General features: G+C 39.5%; 1 protein-coding gene and 1 non-coding gene across 4 annotated transcripts in view; one reads left to right on the forward strand and one right to left on the reverse strand.

Moving 5' to 3' along the window:
* The window catches only part of CTTNBP2 (cortactin binding protein 2), a 168,904-nt gene extending 150,966 nt beyond the window's left edge, over positions 1-17,938 (forward strand). For 2 of the 3 annotated variants that reach the window (XM_005205448.5, XM_059885862.1), the window contains 7 exons: positions 3,719-3,897; positions 6,223-6,422; positions 6,784-6,966; positions 11,605-11,668; positions 12,964-13,096; positions 14,097-14,198; positions 16,886-17,938. In XM_005205448.5, coding sequence (XP_005205505.2) covers positions 3,719-3,897; positions 6,223-6,422; positions 6,784-6,966; positions 11,605-11,668; positions 12,964-13,096; positions 14,097-14,198; positions 16,886-17,101 — 1,077 coding nt within the window. In that variant the 3' untranslated portion in view covers positions 17,102-17,938. Of the gene's footprint in view, positions 1-3,718; positions 3,898-6,222; positions 6,423-6,783; positions 6,967-11,604; positions 11,669-12,963; positions 13,097-14,096; positions 14,199-16,885 lie in introns of those variants that run through there. The other variant, XM_059885861.1, reaches the window with a different exon arrangement.
* LOC112446543 (U6 spliceosomal RNA) lies at positions 1,937-2,044 on the reverse strand. Its single transcript, XR_003034546.1, has one exon. It is a non-coding gene; the product is annotated as a U6 spliceosomal RNA (small nuclear RNA).
* Positions 17,939-18,220: the final 282 nt, after the last annotated feature.

The raw sequence follows: 18,220 nt of genomic DNA on the forward strand, positions 1-18,220 counted from the left end.
ATAGGCAAGCGTCAAGTGGGGCTTCCCTGGTGGCTAAGACAGTAAAGAATCTGCCTGCAGTGCAGGAGATTGGGTTTTCAGGAGACTCAGGTTCAATCCCTGGGTCAGGAAGATCCCCTGGAGGAGGGCTTGGCAACCCACTCCAGTATTCTTGCCTGGAAAAATCCTTTGGACAGAGGAACCTGGCAGGCTGCAGTCCATGGGGTCATAAAGAGTTGGACACAACTGAGCGACTAACACTTTAAGGGTTAAATAGGATAATGCATGTAAAACTCATAGCAGTACCTATACTATGTCAAGTATTTTTAAAAAAACAAATAGAAGTCCCTGATGGTTCAGTGGTTCAGACTCTGAGCTTTGAGTGCAAGGGATGCAGGTTTGATCCTCGTTGGGAAACTAAGATGATGGGGGCCCCCCCTCCAAAATAAGCAGATAGGTTTTACTGTTTTAATTAACCATTCTCAAGGGGTCTCCCTGAGTTTAAATGCTGAGACTAGATTAGAAAATTAATCATTCTTCTTAAGGAAAAGCTACTGTTTCCTTGGAGCCTTCATTATCCATCTACTCAATCTAGTTTTAATATTTGTTACATTGCATTATAGTAACTTTTAAAAAGTCATATGAAAAAATTAGAAATCTCTGTTGACACATTTTTAAGAAGAATAATCACTTTTAGTGATTTTTCATAGTAAATATTCTTCATTCTATCAAAGTAACAAAATTAATTTAGTGTACTTACCAAATTGAGCACATTATTCTCTAATGTCGTATTCTTAAATTAGGCCAGTAGCTAAGTGTCTGGGTGGATTTGAAATAAAAGAGCTTGATTTAGCAAGATTTTATTGTTTAATCCTGCACAGTGGGCCACACTGGGAGGACAGGATCTTCATTGTATCAGCAGAGGAGTTTAAGCTGTAGGTAATATGACACCCCACTGTTAGCTGCTTCACACACAAAAAAAGGCTTTTTTCCCTTACATAACCAGATGCCTTGCGGTAGGTGTTGCTGATGTCCATTCACACCGTGATGCCAGGTCCCAGGTCTGGGTGAATCTCTTGGCCTCTCTTCAGGACTGCCTGGTTTCTGCAGGGCTTCGGGCACCACACCCTCACACAGACTTGTTCACAGGTAGGGAGCAGGATGCCGAGCTGTTCGAGAGGGAACTTAGGCTGCTTTTGCCTCCTCCTTATCAGGGGGAACAGCATCTTTTTCTGAAACTCCCAGAATCAGAAGACTTCCCCTTAATGGTTCATTAACCAGAACTGGTTTCATGCCCACCCTTCTGCCATAGACCTTGGCTAGAGCTATCTTCCCAACACCAGAGTGCGCCACCAAGTTCCTGAACAAAATCGCTATGTCTGTTGTGTTAGAGCATGTGAATGTACATGCATTCATAGAGGAGGGCTGGGGAGGGTGGTGGAGGGAGAAGGGTGCAGCGGGAATGCCGTTGGTAATTCAGTGACAGTCCCTACCATTGGTGATTTCAATTAGTACCTGAAGTTCCTAATTGAATCAGAAATCGTCTGCCCCAAGCTCTGCTAAAGTCAGTTGCCTGATCATAAATATATGCTTTTGACCAAAGCACATCTATTATATGACCTCAGCCAATAAGAAGAAAGGTGAGATAAAGACAGTCATGGGTTTTGTAGCTTTTCACATCAGTGATGCTTCCATTAACTTCATCACTATTAATATTTAAATCTTACTGCTAAAAAACTCACCTAAAGAACTGCAAAAGATACCAGTATTTTTCTTAAAGACTTTATTATTTTTAGAGCAATTTTCGGTTTACAATAAAATCGAAAGGGAGATATAGAGATTTCTACCCATTGCTCCTCAAATATGCATAGCCTCCCCCATTCTCACCAGAAGGCTGCATTATTTCATCAAGGAGGAACCTACCCTGACACAGCAAAGTGCCTGGTTTATCTAAGAGAAAAACATGGAATGCTTCACCAATTTCTGTGTCTTTCTTGCGCAGGGGCCATGCTAATCTTCCTTGAAATCTTTCCTAACCCTCTCTCTCTTCCGGCTCTCTGGTAAACATAGTTTGAAAAGGATTGATTTTACTTATTTTGAAAAGAAAGTTCTCTTCAAGCTCTACACTTTCCTCCATTGTGCTTGAGGATGGGCAAGTGGGGTGTGCTGTAAGGAACAGAAAGTGGGGAGGAAGGGCAATGTGTTTAATTTACCAGGAGTCACTTCAAGTAGGTTAATAAAATGGATTCCTGGGGTAGATGTACAGTGGGAATGAAGACAACTGCAAAACAACAGAAATCGTGTAACTGCAGGATGGAGCCAAATAACGGGGGTGCTTAGAAGCACGCTGGCATGTGATCAAAATTTCTTCTTCCAGTTTCTCACAGGAATAAAAATAAACGTATTTTTTGGAGGAGACAAAGCTTCTAGTATTTAATAAAAAATAATTGTACCTTTAGTAGGAAATTGAAAGCAAAAGAAAGTGTTGGTCACTCTTTTGTGTCTGACTCTTTGCAACCCCATGGACTGTAGCCCACCAGGATCCTCTGTCCATGGAATTCTCCAGGCAAGAATACTGGAGTGGATTGCCATTCCCTTCTCCAGGGGATCTTACCCACCCAGGGACTGAACCTGGGCCTCCTGCATTGCGGGCAGATTCTTTACTGTCTGAGCCACCAGAGAAAGCCAAGGAAAGTAATATTCATCTATTAATTGTAGCCATGATCTCATTTTCACTGGAAGACTATCAGAAAAAGTGGGAGAAATATGATCCTCTTTTCAAAAAATGGGATATTATAACAGATCCCAAATCCTCGTGTGACACAGGGATGTTACTTTAATGAAGCTGCTAGAATTACTGAACCACTCTTGCATTTTTTTCTGTGCCAAATTCTGTCCCTTGATGTAGGATATACAAACATTCACATATTATCCTCAGTCTTAATATCATAATTCCTTGGTAAAGTAGAGATTTACATGAATGTATTTCTTATAAAAATAGTTAATTGCTATATCTGACTTCTAAATATTTGAGAGATTTCTCTTCGTAGTATATAAATCTTTGTCCTTTTGTGAATCCTCTGTAGTACCAAAAAGGGGCTCTTGTATAAGATATAATTCTAAAAAGACCTGCTCCCATTCCACCGTGTGTTACACAGCATTACTTAAACTCTTCACTTTTAAATTAGAAAACATGTCTTCATGCTAGCATAGTTGTGTGCATTTTAAGGTAGCATTTTAGCTGAGACTTTCCTTCTAGGGAAATTAAAAATAAGACAAAGTGAACATGCCATAGATTGCAATATGCCATCTTATCACTTATCCATATTAAAATATTTAATGTCATTTTTATGTCATTTATTCAAAATCCTTTTTTGAACACCTACTATTTGCAAGTCCTTGTGAGATATTCTGTACACATGTGAAAAATGATTTCTTCCAGCACTGATGTTTAAGAATTCATCCAAGTAAGACACCTCATCCAGGGTGTCTCGCTTCGCTGTCACGTCTGCATCTTTTCATTTGATGTAACAAACTGCAGATCTGTATTTCACACTAACACACACAACAGGGTATATTATTAACTAATCCCTTCACCCACCCCAAGTGAAGGTAAGACTAGATTTGGCTACAGTTTTGTTTTATAAATTTTTATAGCTTTAATTTCGAATGGTTAGAAACAACAGGACAACGAGCACTGTGCTAACCCAAGCCCTGTCTTCCTCCTCTCTGTCTCCAGTTCAGAGGTCAGGTGCCCTCTCCCTGCGACCCCGTGTGCAAGACGGTCGACTGGGCCCTGGCCGTGTGGCGCCAGCTCAACTCGTGCCTGGCCCGCCTGGGCACGCCGGAAGCACTTCTCGGGCCACAGCATTTCCTGTCTTGTCCTGTAGTCCCGGGGCACACCCAAGCAACAGTGAAGTGAGTGTCATCAGTCCTTCTTTGCCTTTAAAGTATTTAAAGTAGAGCCCTGGCCAGGTGGGAGTGTGTGAGAGTGAGAAAGCTATGCCACTGCTATCGTCAACATGGGAAGTGGAGCCCTGCCCTCTTGTCAGAGGACGACCATGACTTGTGTGTTGGGTAGTTCCTAAGGAAACAATTTTTGCTAAGACTAGATAGATCGTAGGTTTCCTCTGTTTTCAAAACTCTCATCAGATCCATATGTGGCTTGCTGTGCAGTGTCTCCTGAGGAAGGCCCACATAAGAAATTCAGTCAAGTACCCTGTAACCAAAAAAATAAAACACATTCTACTGATGAATTGAAAAGCTTGCTCTTTTATTAATGATACTTATACACTTACATGAGTAGTAGCTCAGATGGTAAGAATCTGCTTGCAATGCACGAGGCCCGGGTTCAATCCTTGGGTGAGGAAGATCCCCTGGAGAAGGGAATGATACACACTCAAGTATTCTTGCCTGGAGAATTCCATGGACAGAGTAGACTTATAAACTTACTATATTTTCCTTTGTAGCAGCTTATAAAAATAGACATACATATAGGAAGGTTAATGACATAGAATATCAGAAGGAAGTTGAAAGGAGGAAGGAATTTGTCACCGTCCGACTTCCTTAGTAAGGGTTCTGTGATTCGCTGTTAGATTTGATTCTGTACTTTCTGGCATCCTGGGCAGAAATCTATTTTGGAAAGCAAGGGATGCAAGTAAAATGTCTTCTCTATTGTAACACAAACTATCAATTTAATAACAGTTAATTGAGGGAGGAGTACTGTATTAAAAAATACATAGTAATTTCTTGTTAAAAAGCAGTACATTTATTCATATAATTACCCGATTCTCTCAGTATCATGATTACATCTGAGCCTTTTTTGCCCCTGACATCCAGAATCTCAAGATTCTTAGGAGCCATATTTGGTTTTTCCTGTCTGCAGCACAGTCATTGTCAAAAACTAGAGGCTCTGAGACTTGTACCCTCTTTGCAAGCTGACAGGTTAGCCTGCTGGGTGCAGGATGCTGGGTCAGAGGCCCGCTCCTCATCACTCAGAGCCCAGCCGCAGCCCAGCCATCTGAACTGTCTGCAGTGGTTTCCCCGGCTCCTCAGGTCCCACAGGGTGATGCGTACCAGCCCAGGTGGATGCTGGCTTTAGCAGCAAAATGTGGAATCACCCCATCTTCTAATGGGGGATGCTGGTAAATCTGCCCACCCTTTGCCCTGGAAGGAACCATAACTTTCATCATCCTGGTCAGGAAACAATCTGCCCTCTGCTCCAGAAGGAGACATTATCTCTACTTCCCAAGTCTGTGTACACTGCTAACATCCTTGAAAAGACAATCCAGGAAAACAGCTGACACGAGAATACAGAAATGCCATGGAAACTTATCTCCCAACAGCCGTATTAAGGAACTGCCTTTCTAAAATTTTCTTACTTTTTTTTTTTTTTTTTAGCCAAAGCTTATATCTTTACCTCCTCAGCACCTTTAGGAGTAACTGTTTGCTTTTCTTTCTTTTTTTTTTCCCGGAATTACATGTCACTCTACATTAACAGAGAAACTTGATACTAGGTAATAGTTTTAACAGTTCCTATTCTAGGTGATATAGTTTTGTCTACAGCTTTTAATGCTAACTGTTTTTTTAATACTACAACAAAGTATAATCTTTTTTGAAGGAATTTTGATTGGCATTGAGTGCTCTAAATTTCAATTAAAGCCCTGCAACAGCTACAGCTATTAATGCAGTCCACCTGAGGCAGTGGCTGGTTGACCCCATCCCCTCTCTTCAGGGCTCACCTGCCATGTGTAGACACCAAGCCCCTGCAGAGCAGGAAGATTTAATTTGCCAGTGATCATAAAATGTATCCCAATTTCAGAAATACTAAAAAACATATGTATCTTAGTAAGGAAAATGGCAAATAAGTTTAAGCTATTTAGACACAGATTTTCAGGAAATCTTTTTTCCTCCAGATTTCTTTAGTCTGTAAAGTTTTCCATGTATTTTTCCCTTTCCATGTATTTATTTGTGCATTCATTTATTCAGCACTCTAGTGCTCCAGGATCTTACAAAGAAAAACAGAAACAGGTAAACAGTTTCATTAGAAATACATTGTTATTTGTAAAGCACATTCAAACTGTTTTGGTGTTAGATAATTTCACTTATTCTGAAACAACCTGGGAAAGGTAGCCTATCCATAGAAACCCTTAGGCTTTGTTCAGGGTCTTCAGCTCTGTCCCGGGTAGAGTTGTGTGTGATTCCTGGGAGCCTGGGTCCTAACTGTGAACCCTCTCTTGGAAGGTGGATGTCTAAGCTATGGAATGCTGTCATTGCACCCAGAGTTCAAGAAGCAATATTGTCAAGAGCCTCTGTGAAAAGACAGCCCGGCCTTGGGCAAACAACTAAAAACCCCAGCCAAGGGCAGCAGGCTGTAGTTAGAGCTGCTCTCAGCATTTTGCTTAATAAAGCTGTTCTGCATGGCTGTCCCCTCCAGAGAGCAGGTATGTGGGTTTATGCTGGGAGGAGAGGAAATTCGCTATTATGTAATGCTTGCTTGAACTGGCTTTTAGGGAACTCTATTTTCTCTCTTTGTAACCAGTGAGATTATCTCCATGTAATGGATGTTACACAGCACTGCTTTAAAATTAACTCACTTGCTCTCTCTTAATTCCTGGCTCATGTTTAAATACCAGACTTCAAAGTAATGTTTGCTGGTTGGCAAACCCCTGCTTGGGTATGATAGGCCCCTGATTTTGAAGAGGCTATTTCTTTAAGTGTTAGAAATGTTGGATTTTGCTTGACTCTGTGTAACTGCGCTCTTGCTTCTGTCCTTCTGGCAAAATGTGGTTTATGTTGTTTCAGAGCTGGACCAGCATACAGCTGATTTCAAAGGAGGAAGCTTCCCTCTGTCCATAGTTTCAAGTTACAGCAGTTGCAGCAAGAAGAAAGAGAGTGGTGCCTGGAGAAAGGTGAGCACCAGTCCTCGCAAGAAGTCTGGCCGGTTCTCTTCACCCACCTGGAACAAGCCAGACTTGAGTGAAGAAGGTAAGGGGGCAGGCATGAGACGTGTGTACCCATGAGGTGGTTTCTGAATGCCAGTGTGCTTTATGTTTATTACTATGCATTCAACAAAGCAAAATTTTGAGGATTTCAATGTGTATTTTTCATGGAATAAAGCATGTGGTAGGTACATTCCACAAATAGTTGAGAGTCCCCTACCTGAAAAAAACCATTCATACTAGAATTCTGAAATTAAATTTATCTTTACCATGTTAATGATCATCTGCTTTTCAGTAATTTGATTTTCTTGGGATCCACACAATTATATTTATGTAATAAAAGCTGACACATAAAAAGAAAGAAATAGGCAAATGTGCGTTCAGAAGTGAACCTTAAACTTTTAGAAGTATGTGTTATTTGATTATAGACATATTTAATACCAGTTTAAGGTGTTTATAAGTGAGTCAGCTTCACATATTTCTTCCTACATGAGATGTATGCCGTGTACCAAGTTTTCTTCTAAACACTAGAAATAGAGCAGTGAAAACAGGAGATAAAAATCGCTCCCCGACAGAATTTCATTCTAATAAATTATTAGACCTGTTCCTTATGGCTTTGATATTAGGATAATCAGTTGTTTAAAATATCCTCCCTCAGTTCAGTTCAGTCATGTCTGACTCTTTGCCACCCCATGGACTGCAGACGCCAGGCTTCCCTGTCCATCACTAACTCCTGGAGCTTACTCAAACTCATGTCCGTTGAGTTGGTGATGCCATCCAACCATCTCATCCTCTGTTGTCCCCTTCATCTCTCGCTTTCAATCATTCCCAGCATCAGGGTCTTTTCAAATGACTCAGTTCTTTGCATCAGGTGGCTAAAGTATGGAAATCAGAGCTTAGCATCAGTCCTTCCAATGAATATTCAGGACTGATTTCCTTTAGATGGACTGGTTGGATCTCCTTGCAGTCCAAGGGACTCTCAAGAGTCTTCTCCAACACCACAGTTCAAAAGCATCAGTTCTTCAGTGCTCAGCTTTCTTTACAGTCCAACTCTCACATCCATACATGACCACTGGAAAAACCAAAGGTTTGACTAGATGGACCTTTTTTGGCAAAGTAATGTCTCTGCTTTTTAATATGCTGTCTAGGTTGGTCATAACTTTTCTTCCAAGGAGCAGGTGTCTTTTCATTTCATGGCTGCAGTCACCATCTGCAGTGATTTTGAGGCCCAAGAAAATAAAGTCTGTCACTGTTTCCACTGTTTCCCCATCTATTTGCCATGAAGTGATGGGACCGGATGCCTTGATCTTAGTTTTCTGAATGTTGAGCTTTAAGCCAACTTTTTCACTCTCCTCTTTCATTTTCATCAAGAGCCTTTTTAGTTCTTCTTTACTTTCTGTCATAAGGGTGGTGTCATCTGCGTATCTGAGGATATTGATATTTCTCTTGGCAATCTTGATTCCAGCTTGTGCTTCATCCAGTCTGGCATTTCTCATGATGTACCCTGCATATAAGTTAAATAAGCAGGGTGACAATATAAAGCTTTGATGTACTCCTTTCCTGATTTGGAACCAGTCTGTTATCCATGTCCAGTTCTAAATGTTCCTTCTTAACCTTCATATAGGTTTCTCAGGAGGCAGGTCAGGTGGTCTGGTATTCCCATCTCTTGAAGAATTTTCCACAGTTTGTTGTGATCCACACAGTCAAAGGCTTTGGCATAGTCAATAAAACAGAAATAGATGTTTTTCTGGAACTCTCTTGCTTTTTTGATGATCCAGTGGATGTTGACAATTTGATCTCTGGTTCCTCTGCCTTTTCTAAATCCAGCTTGAACATCTGGAAGTTCATGCTTCACATATTGTTGAAGCCTGGCTTGGAGAATTTTGAACATTACTAGTGTGAGAGTTGAGTGCAATTGTGCGGTAGTTTGAGCATTCTTTGGCATTTGCCTTTCTTTGGGATTAGAATGAAAAGTGACCGTTTCCAGTTCTGTGGCCACTGCTGAGTTCTCCAAATTTGCTGGCATATTGAGTGCAGCACTTTCACAGCATCATCTTTTAGTGTTTAAAATAGCTTAACTGGAATTCCATCACCTCCACTAGCTTTGTTCATATCCTCCCCTAAAAGATATCATATTTGAGTAAGAATGAAAAGATGTTCCAACCTCATATGCATTATGGATCTCTGATACATGTAACTAACTTTACGTCTTCAGGAGCCCCTTGTACCCCACACTAAATGGCAACTCACTCCAGTATTCTTGCCTGAAGAATCCCCAGGACAGAGTAGCCTGGCGGGGTGCAGTCTATGGGGTCACAAAGAGTCAGACATGACTGAAGAAACTTAGCAGGCACGCACACATGGCAGCTTTACAGCAGTGGGGTTCCTAAGTGAAAGGAATATGATGTCTAAAATCCTAAACAGTTGCTTTTGTTACCATATTTTTCATATGGCAGATTGTATTGATTTTTAATAAAAACTAATGCGATTTTAACTATATCAATACATGCCAGAGTTGTGTGATTACCCTAAGTATGTGATCATAAGTTATGACTTAAAGTCACGTAAGTAATAAGTTTTAAAGTAATTGAATGGATAGTCACTGAAAAAAATATGTAAACTCTCATTGTAAAGGTAAGTGTTATTTATAATAGGATACATTTTGATCTCCGAGGCTTGCCCTTACTTCCTAAAGTTAGAGTGTTTGCTCCAGGGAATAAAATCATTAGACTGTAGCCCCCCAATAGAGCAAAGAGACTCCCTCAGCTGACTTTCTGTAACAAGGATTATACCTGTTTATCCTTGGAAAGTATCCAAAAGAGCTCGACAGTGAGGACTGTCGTCTCCATTTACAGATGGCACAATTGAGACTCAGATCCCTTTGATCACCTGCTCCAAACCACTGCTCCTACAAACGGGGGTTTCTGCAATCCATGTTTTTGTTTCTTATGAGTCCAGTGCTGATTTCTTCAGTCTGTGCCACTCATAATAATCCTGGTACTCAAATAAGGACACCTATGCAGGCTCTTCACTGTGTCACTTCCAAGTTCATTAGAATCCCTGTAGGATTCAGGACCAACTGCTTTCCTGAGCTAAGTGAGTACCTAAACAGTAAGCATTGTCAATATATATTGCAGTACTGTAGATTGTCAGACAAAATCCATAAGTGAATATGAACTTTAAACAGTATTATGGAGATAAATCTAACTTGGAAATATATATTTGGCTAAAAGCTGAATTATAAATTAGTTTAAGTTTATAATATTTATTAGTTGCAGAACTAGTGGATATATCAAATGTTCCTTCAAACACAAAAACTTAATTGAAAGGTGAATAAAACTGTATACAACCATAGTTTGACATCAACATAGAGATTTGCAAAACGCGTTGGCCAGGGTTTAGGTGAATAAACCACTGGTTGGTTAACAACCAAAGGTGGACATGCCTCTAGTTTTAATTTTTTTTATAATAGTCACCTTGTCCAATAATTGCACTTCATACAAAATTATTACAACAGTGTTTGGGTTGATATTTTTGGACATCATTGTTTTAAAAAATACCAAAATAGAACTCTCTTGCATTCCATGCAGACCACTAGGGAAGCTCATAAAATTTGATAAAGACACAGCCCTTTTCTGTCCTGACCTAAACCAGGGAAACCTAAACCTGAGATGATGGTCACTGCTTCTGGAGGGCAGAGTCCAAGCTTAGGCACTTCCGTGCTAATTAGGGAAAAGCTACTAATTAATGCTTTCTGACAGTAAGGACAAAAGTGTGGATGAGGAAATGTACAGACCTTCTGATGATCTGCTTTTAATCGGGATATACCAAATTCGACAGACTTCTCAAAATCATTCTTTAATCATGCTAGCACCATTCATACAATTTTAGAATCTACTCAGAAGCAGCTGTATTAATGCATTTATAAAATGTAGAATATTATAGAAAGACATTTTGAATCTAAAATGGTTTAGTGTTTCTCAAACTTTTGACCATAAGCCACAGTGAGAAATGTATTTTAAAGCTGGACCAGTACACACAGACCTATGCATTTGCATGTCTCTGTAAATGGATACCAACTTATATATTTACTACATACAAGCTGTGCAATCCGGTGTTTCCTATTCTGTTTTTTTTTAAATGGGTTGAAATTTGCAGTTAGAAAAACATTGGTATGATATGCAGCGTTTGTTTTAATGCTGTGACTTTTTGTTTACTTTTCCTATTTAGTTTTCTGTAAAATGCAAAGCAATCAAAAGTTGTTTCTATACCTGCACTGTAATACATCATGGGGCCCACACATCAAAAACTGTGTTGGGTCTACACAGTCAGGATCCCTTGGAAGGCAAACAAAGGGATTACCATCTTCAAAAGGCAGGTATTAACCCTCTTTTAGGCACTTGGAGAACAAAGGCCTAAGGTTGTGGGGACTTGCCTGATTAGAATAGGATCCACTGATGAAAGTGGAGTTTAGGATTCCTGAATTGAGCCTCAGGTGGTGTGAGTTGTATTGATTTTAGTCATAAATATACATGAGGTCTTTGCGCATTCCCTAGGCTTCCACAGGGCCTCAAGAAATGGATTTAATCCAAAAACAATATGAAGAGACTATTTCTTTTAAATACAGAGTTCAAGATCCGCAGGGACAGTCTATGGAAATGACTGCTTTTTTTTCTTTAAACAGGTATCAAAAGTAACACTATATTACAGCTGAATTGTAACAGGAATGCTTCGCTGTCAAACCAAAAGTAAGTTTCCCCTGCAGATTTAACTCATAACAAACAGTACACATTCTCATCGTGTGTGTGCTAAGTCACCTCAGTCGTGTCCAACTCTTTGCCACCCCATGGACTGTAGCCCGCAAGGCTCCTCTCTCCATCGGATTCTCCAGACAAGAATACTGGAGTGGGTCACCCTGCCCTCAGGGGATCTTCCAGACCCAGCAATCCAACCCTCATCTCTTATGTCTCCTGCATTGGCAGGTGGGTTCTTTACCACTAGCGCCCCCTGGGAAGCATTAGTCTGTGCAACTGTTATGCTGTGAATATAATTTTTTAAAAAGCAATAGAGGTAATTCAAATGCTAGTATTAAGCTGAAATCGAATGAATGAAATCTAAAAAAAATACAAAGCCTATTTTGCTTTTAGTTTGGTGAAAGATTAGAAATATCATTGATTTGATTTTGTATCAAGTTTGATATTATTAATACAGTTCACAAAGATATGGTAAAATCCTGTATTTGTGAACTTTTAAACAGGCTTTAGAGGACTGATGATTTTAATGACAGAGTTACAGAAACATAACATGACTTATTTTTTTTCCTCATGCTGCTGCTAGGGAATTGTCAATTATGCTTCCAAATTTATAAACTGAAATAAAGATTTATCATAGAATAAAAATGCTTAGCTAGTTTGTAAATAGGGCCTTGTATAGCCAATAAGTTGTGTACCCTGTAACTTGGCAGGTGACATTTAGGACCCTGGTTCACAGAATTACAAGAGGGGTAGGGGGTCAATGAATCTGTCACATGCTTGTTTGTGCCAGGCCCACTGTTAGGTCTGTTGTATTCAACAGCCTATACAGTATTTGTAATAACCCTATGATGTAGCACAAGGCATTTGATAGAAGGGAACCCAGGAACTGAGGTGTTGAGTACAAAAAAGAAACCCAACCCATGGTCACGTTGCCAATAAAAAGTGATAAATTGACATTTACTCCATTGTCACACTGCCCCCCACACCAGCGTGTTTAGTGTCATCCTTGGGGACAGCGAAGGAAAGGGAAGAGTAAGGAGACTGGAATATTGTAAGTCAAAGTGGATTTCTTTGTGTAGTAACATTTTATCCTATTGAGAATTCTGACGGGGAGTTACCAAAATCAGATGGGAATGGGTTGTTGTATAAAGTGATATTTATGGATGCCTTTAAAGGATGTTAAAAACTTTTTTGCTCCACAAATCCCCCAGAAAGGGGTCTAGGTTTCCATATTGGAAGTTGGATGGTTGCTCTGGGTTTGAAAAACTCTTTTCTGAAATCTGTGGTAGGTCTTTAGAGAATGATCTGTCATTGACCTTGAATCTGGATCAAAGACTCTCTCTGGGTTCGGATGATGAAGCAGATCTTGTCAAGGAACTTCAGAGCATGTGCTCTAGCAAATCTGAATCTGATATAAGCAAGGTAAGCAGGACACAGTGCGGAGGGCCTTGAGTGGCTCCCCCAGCAGCAGACAGACTTCTTGGAGCCACATCATAGCTCTTTCCCTGAGAGAAATCCCTTATCAAATAGTATGACTAAAGCTCCAAATCAAAACTTCCATTACCTTGCTTAAAACACTTATACAACAAGGGAGCTCTATTTAGCACAGCTTCTCTGAAAAACCCAAAGTGAAAGCTGCATGTGGTGTGCTACCACAAATTAAACCAATACCACCTTTTCCTTTCCATATCCCTAACTTTGGCCATCACCAATCAGTAAGAGCATGGCAGCAGACTTGCATTCTGCAGCGGGGAACAACTGTACTTATAAAATAAGAAAAAATAAGTAGCCTGTGTAATTTGCTTAAACTGTGAAATTTGAGATCCAAAGATGGAAATCAGTGACCCAAAATCTTGAAGCATTAACAGCATCAAGTTCAACCTGTTTTTGCACTCTGATATCTGCAGCAGTTTTTTACCACGCTTCCTTGATAAGGGCCTTTTGCTTGAAAGGGAGCAAAAGAAGGTAGTTATAACTTGTGCAGGTTCTACCCCAAAACTCACCTGTTGTATTTGGACAGTCTACTAGGGATAAAGAACTCACTAGCTTATTTAATCTTACTGGAAGTGAGTTGAAATAGTTAACCCTGGAAAAATAAGGTTACAATGAAAAAGCTTGCAAACGTTATATCCTTTCATTTTGTGCCAAGTATTTTTTTTTTTAAATAGAGCTTATCTGGTTGTCTTCTTATGACTTTAAAAGACTCTTTTTTTTTTTTCCCTTAGAAACTGTGTCTCATGCATTTGCTGTTAGTTTCACATGAAAGCTTAAAGTCCTTATGTGAGCATTTTAGGACCTAAGCTTCTGACAGACAAGGACCACAGTTCTCACTGTGGGTTTTCCACAGTGACTTTACATCTTACCTTGAGTATGTCACAGTTTACCTGTGAAAACATGACTTGATAAATTGTGTATTTTCCAGATTGCTGATTCCAGGGATGATTTAAGGAGGTTTGATAGTTCAGGAAACAACCCTGTGTTTTCAGCAACTGTTAATAATCCAAGAATGCCAGTGTCACAAAAGGTAAGTGTCCCTTTTCCCTCCAAAATGGGACAAAGAAGGATTGTTGTAAAATTGACTTTACAAATCTTTCAATGTGCATTACAAAGTTACTTTTACACTATAGCAGGGATATAATCAGGATAAAGGTGTAAGTGTTCACTAGGTAATCAAGGTTAGAAAAAAGTACTGTTTGTTTGGCTAATAGCTTGAAGGAATCACATAGAAAAGCATTACTTCCCCCTCTTCTATTTGATGCCAAAAAATTGGATTCCAAAATTTTTACTATCTCTTCTATTTGTTTTCACTAGTTTATGCCAAACCTAGAACTAATGTAACGTCTCTCTTCTTTGCTGTATTTTAAAATGGAACATTGAATTTCTTTTGAGTACCATTTTCAAAAACTGGAGTTAATGCTGAGTGATAACAGAAAAATCTACACATACATGAACTTCCCATACCATGCATGTTTCAGAGACAGAATATCCTTTGCAAGCAAATCAGAATGAGCCAGGATTCCCATAGAGTTCCTTACCCTCTTGAAATAACTTTTATGATTGGTTAATAAATGCCAAAAGATGAGATGGCCCAGTATGGTACTACTGAGTGAACGGAAACAATAAAAATACTTCTTACCCAGTAGTGCTTTTTTGAGGCGGTCCATTTTGTAAGACGTATTTAATAATGTGTGGTTTGCTCACCAAGCTATGTCCACTGTGGTTCACGTCCCCTCACATGGCAGCTAACACAGACCTGTGGGGAGAGGGAGTGCAAGAGCAGGATTAAACAGCGAGCGTGGTGAGACTATCCCATTATTAATCCTCCTCTGACAGCCTGGGCTCCCGGCTTCAGTAGCTTTCAGTCCTGACTAGTTTCCTGTGAAGCTGTGTGTGTTGGGGGAAATATTAACAAGCCTGGGGTCTTATATAAAAACATACAACATGACAATCTACAAAGAAGAACATGGCCTGTGTGGCTTACTCTATATAGTATTTGTTCCTCTCTGTGATTCCCCCCACCCCTAATTAGGAATGGCTTAGAAGCACAGCAAAAGCATCGTTGGGAACAGATAAGAATGACTGAGGAGGTGACACCTGGGGTCCCTGCTGATAACTCTGGTTCTGGATGGAATACATTTTTGTTCAGGGGCTGTCCCTGAACTATGGTTCAGAACACATTCCTTGGGCTCGCCTTCTATTTCTTTGCCCATTGAGCATTCTAAAGACTATTCCCCGATGATCAGTTGTTTTCGTAGAACCTGCCACCAGAGGGCGACGTAGTACTCATTTGGCATTTGCCAGATTCCTGAACCCTTCACAGGCTCAGGCCTTTTCTATCCTGATAAAGGCAATGAGCATTTCTTGGTTAGATGCCCAGTTTCTTCTGTTATCAGGAAGTAATTCCCTTTAGGAGGAAAAGCTCTCTGTGTTAGCTGAAATCATTTTCTCCTGTGTGGTCAGAGAGGGGCCTGTTAATCAGGCAGCTTGTCAGCCAGCCTTCTTAAACAGAAAAGCCCATATTTACATAAATACATATTTAAGTCATCCATAGAATATATAATAATAAATGTTTTCTTCTTATGGAGATGAAAATTCAGTCCCCTAAAGCAGAAATTCCCATTTTGGTTGCATCATGAAAACTATTTGAGGATTTGTTTTTTAATCCCTTGTACCCAGACCACATGCCCTAGAGGTTCTGATATAATTGGTCTAAAGTACAACCTGGACGTTGGAGTTTTTAAAAGCTTGGTGACTCTCATGTGCAATCAGGGCTTAGACCTGTTCTGTAGCACATACCTTTGATCCATCATTCGCATTTTCTACCCATTTCTTTCCAAATTATGTCCTTGAACTTCACGTAACTTATGTTACATATAACTTACTATTTCAGACCATCCTCTACACCTCCCCATGTCCATGTCCACCCTTCCTTCTTCCTTACTTCACCACTCACTTGAGTTCTGCTGATTGGTAAACATGAAGGGGGACCTACCCAAGTGAGCTCACGATCAGGGAAAACGCTGTGAGTAAAAGGTCTTATTGCAGCATCATGAGTCGCTCTTACCTGTCCAACTGTGTTTCCTCATGGGCAAAAAGAGGCCTGGACCAGGTGATCAGAAGGGTTCAGAAGTACTCGAAGAATGCTAGCATGCAGTTTCCAAGAATTAAAGATCTTGAGCTCCCTAGTTACAGATGCATCACCAGGAAACAGTTCACTACTGCAGAAGCTCCATTAGCACAAGGATGGTGCCCTTTTACATTCTCTACTGTGAGCCAAGCACCAGGAACAGTGCTTGTCTGATAAACATTCAGAATATGTGAGTAATAGTTCAGTTAGATCTAAAGGCAGAAAAATTCAGTGACACACTCAAGGTATATTGCATTGTAGAACTGCTTACAAATAGTTGGTTGGAGTAGTCCAGTTTGATTTCCTCAGGCCTAAGACTTCATACAACTTCTGTTGAGGAGGAGACTCCAGATTCAAGCACTAGTTTAACTGACTCCTATCTATGGCACCACAAAGGACCTAGTGGAGATCAGACCGCGAGTCTACAGGACATTAAGCATTCAACTTCTCTCCTGTCTTCCCCCCACCCCCGCCATGAGAACCTATGTTAAGGGAGAAACTCATACAGAGAGGAGAAAGTTAGTACCGATCACAGAAGTTGGGAACAATGTCAAATTAAGCTGTTCTGTTTTCCTTTCTTACAGGAGGTCAGTCCTCTCAGCAGCCATCAAACAACCGAATGCAGCAACAGTAAATCAAAGACTGAGTTGGGTGTTTCAAGAGTTAAATCTTTTCTTCCTGTTCCTAGAAGTAAAGTCACCCAGTGTTCCCAGAACACCAAAAGAAGCAGCAGCAGCAGTAATACAAGGCAAATAGAAATAAACAACAACTCAAGAGATTTGGAACCTACGCAAAAATGAACAAGTAGAAAAATCTAGCAAATAGGCCTGCCTACAGTATTCTCATTCTTCTGTATATTTCACACAGAAACCAAGGACAACAAGATGTAAATACCTTTAAATGAATCAAACGTTTTCACTGCAATATAAACGATGAGTGCGGGACCACTATTCAATTTTTTGTAAAGAATATTTATAACCAACTTTTTTTTTTCAATTCTGTCAAATTGAACTGCAATACCAAGAAGTTATACCCACTTTTCAAGTAGTTTTATAATAGAAAAGTCATAATAGTTTTACTCAAGATGTTCAGGGGTATTAAAACAACTGTGTACTGTATATCTATACATATGTACATATGTACATTTAAGAAAGCTATGCATCATTGCATACTGCATTAAAAATGTGTACAGCATTGGCTTAGATAACATGTATCATTTTAAAGAGATCATAATTTTATGTTCACTTGATGAGAAACGACTAGAACGGGGCAATAACAAATCATTTCTAAACAGTTACTTTTCTTAAAAGCCATATTAAGTATTTTGCCTGTTTAACTCTAGTTTTCAGTTTCAAAACTTTTAATGGTTGCATCATGTATATTTATGCTTATGGGTTTGTGTTATGACTCCTGTAAATATGAACTTATATAATGCAATAAAAGTGTTATCTTTCTTACAAAAGTTTTGTACCTAAGTAGATATAAAAAAGAATAACTGTAAATGCTTCAATAAATAAGTTAACTCCCTCTTCTAGTGGCACAATCGATATTTTCTAGACTTTCTTCTCAAATTACTAATGACATAACTAAAAGTTATATGCCTTGACACCAAATAAAATATTGAATTAGTGAAATAACTTGGCTGTAGTTTTTATTGCTTTTAGTAGTTTATCCATGCAAAAGATATCTGTATTCAATTTAGAGCCATTTAAACTGGTCCTCCATGTTTGTATTTCCGTAGCTCTTCAGAGAAGACTTTTGTTACAAAGTATTAGTTGGTTTAAACTAGAATAAACATTTCAGTGGAGCTCTTGGAATGAAGTGCTCATTGAAAACAAATTTTTCATACTTTTACCAAAAAAAGTATAATTATATACCAACAATCATTTGCTTATCTTAGAGTATTTAAAGTCCTTTCT

This window comes from Bos taurus, chromosome 4, assembly GCF_002263795.3.
Source record: "Bos taurus isolate L1 Dominette 01449 registration number 42190680 breed Hereford chromosome 4, ARS-UCD2.0, whole genome shotgun sequence".
Lineage (NCBI taxonomy): Eukaryota > Metazoa > Chordata > Mammalia > Artiodactyla > Bovidae > Bos > Bos taurus.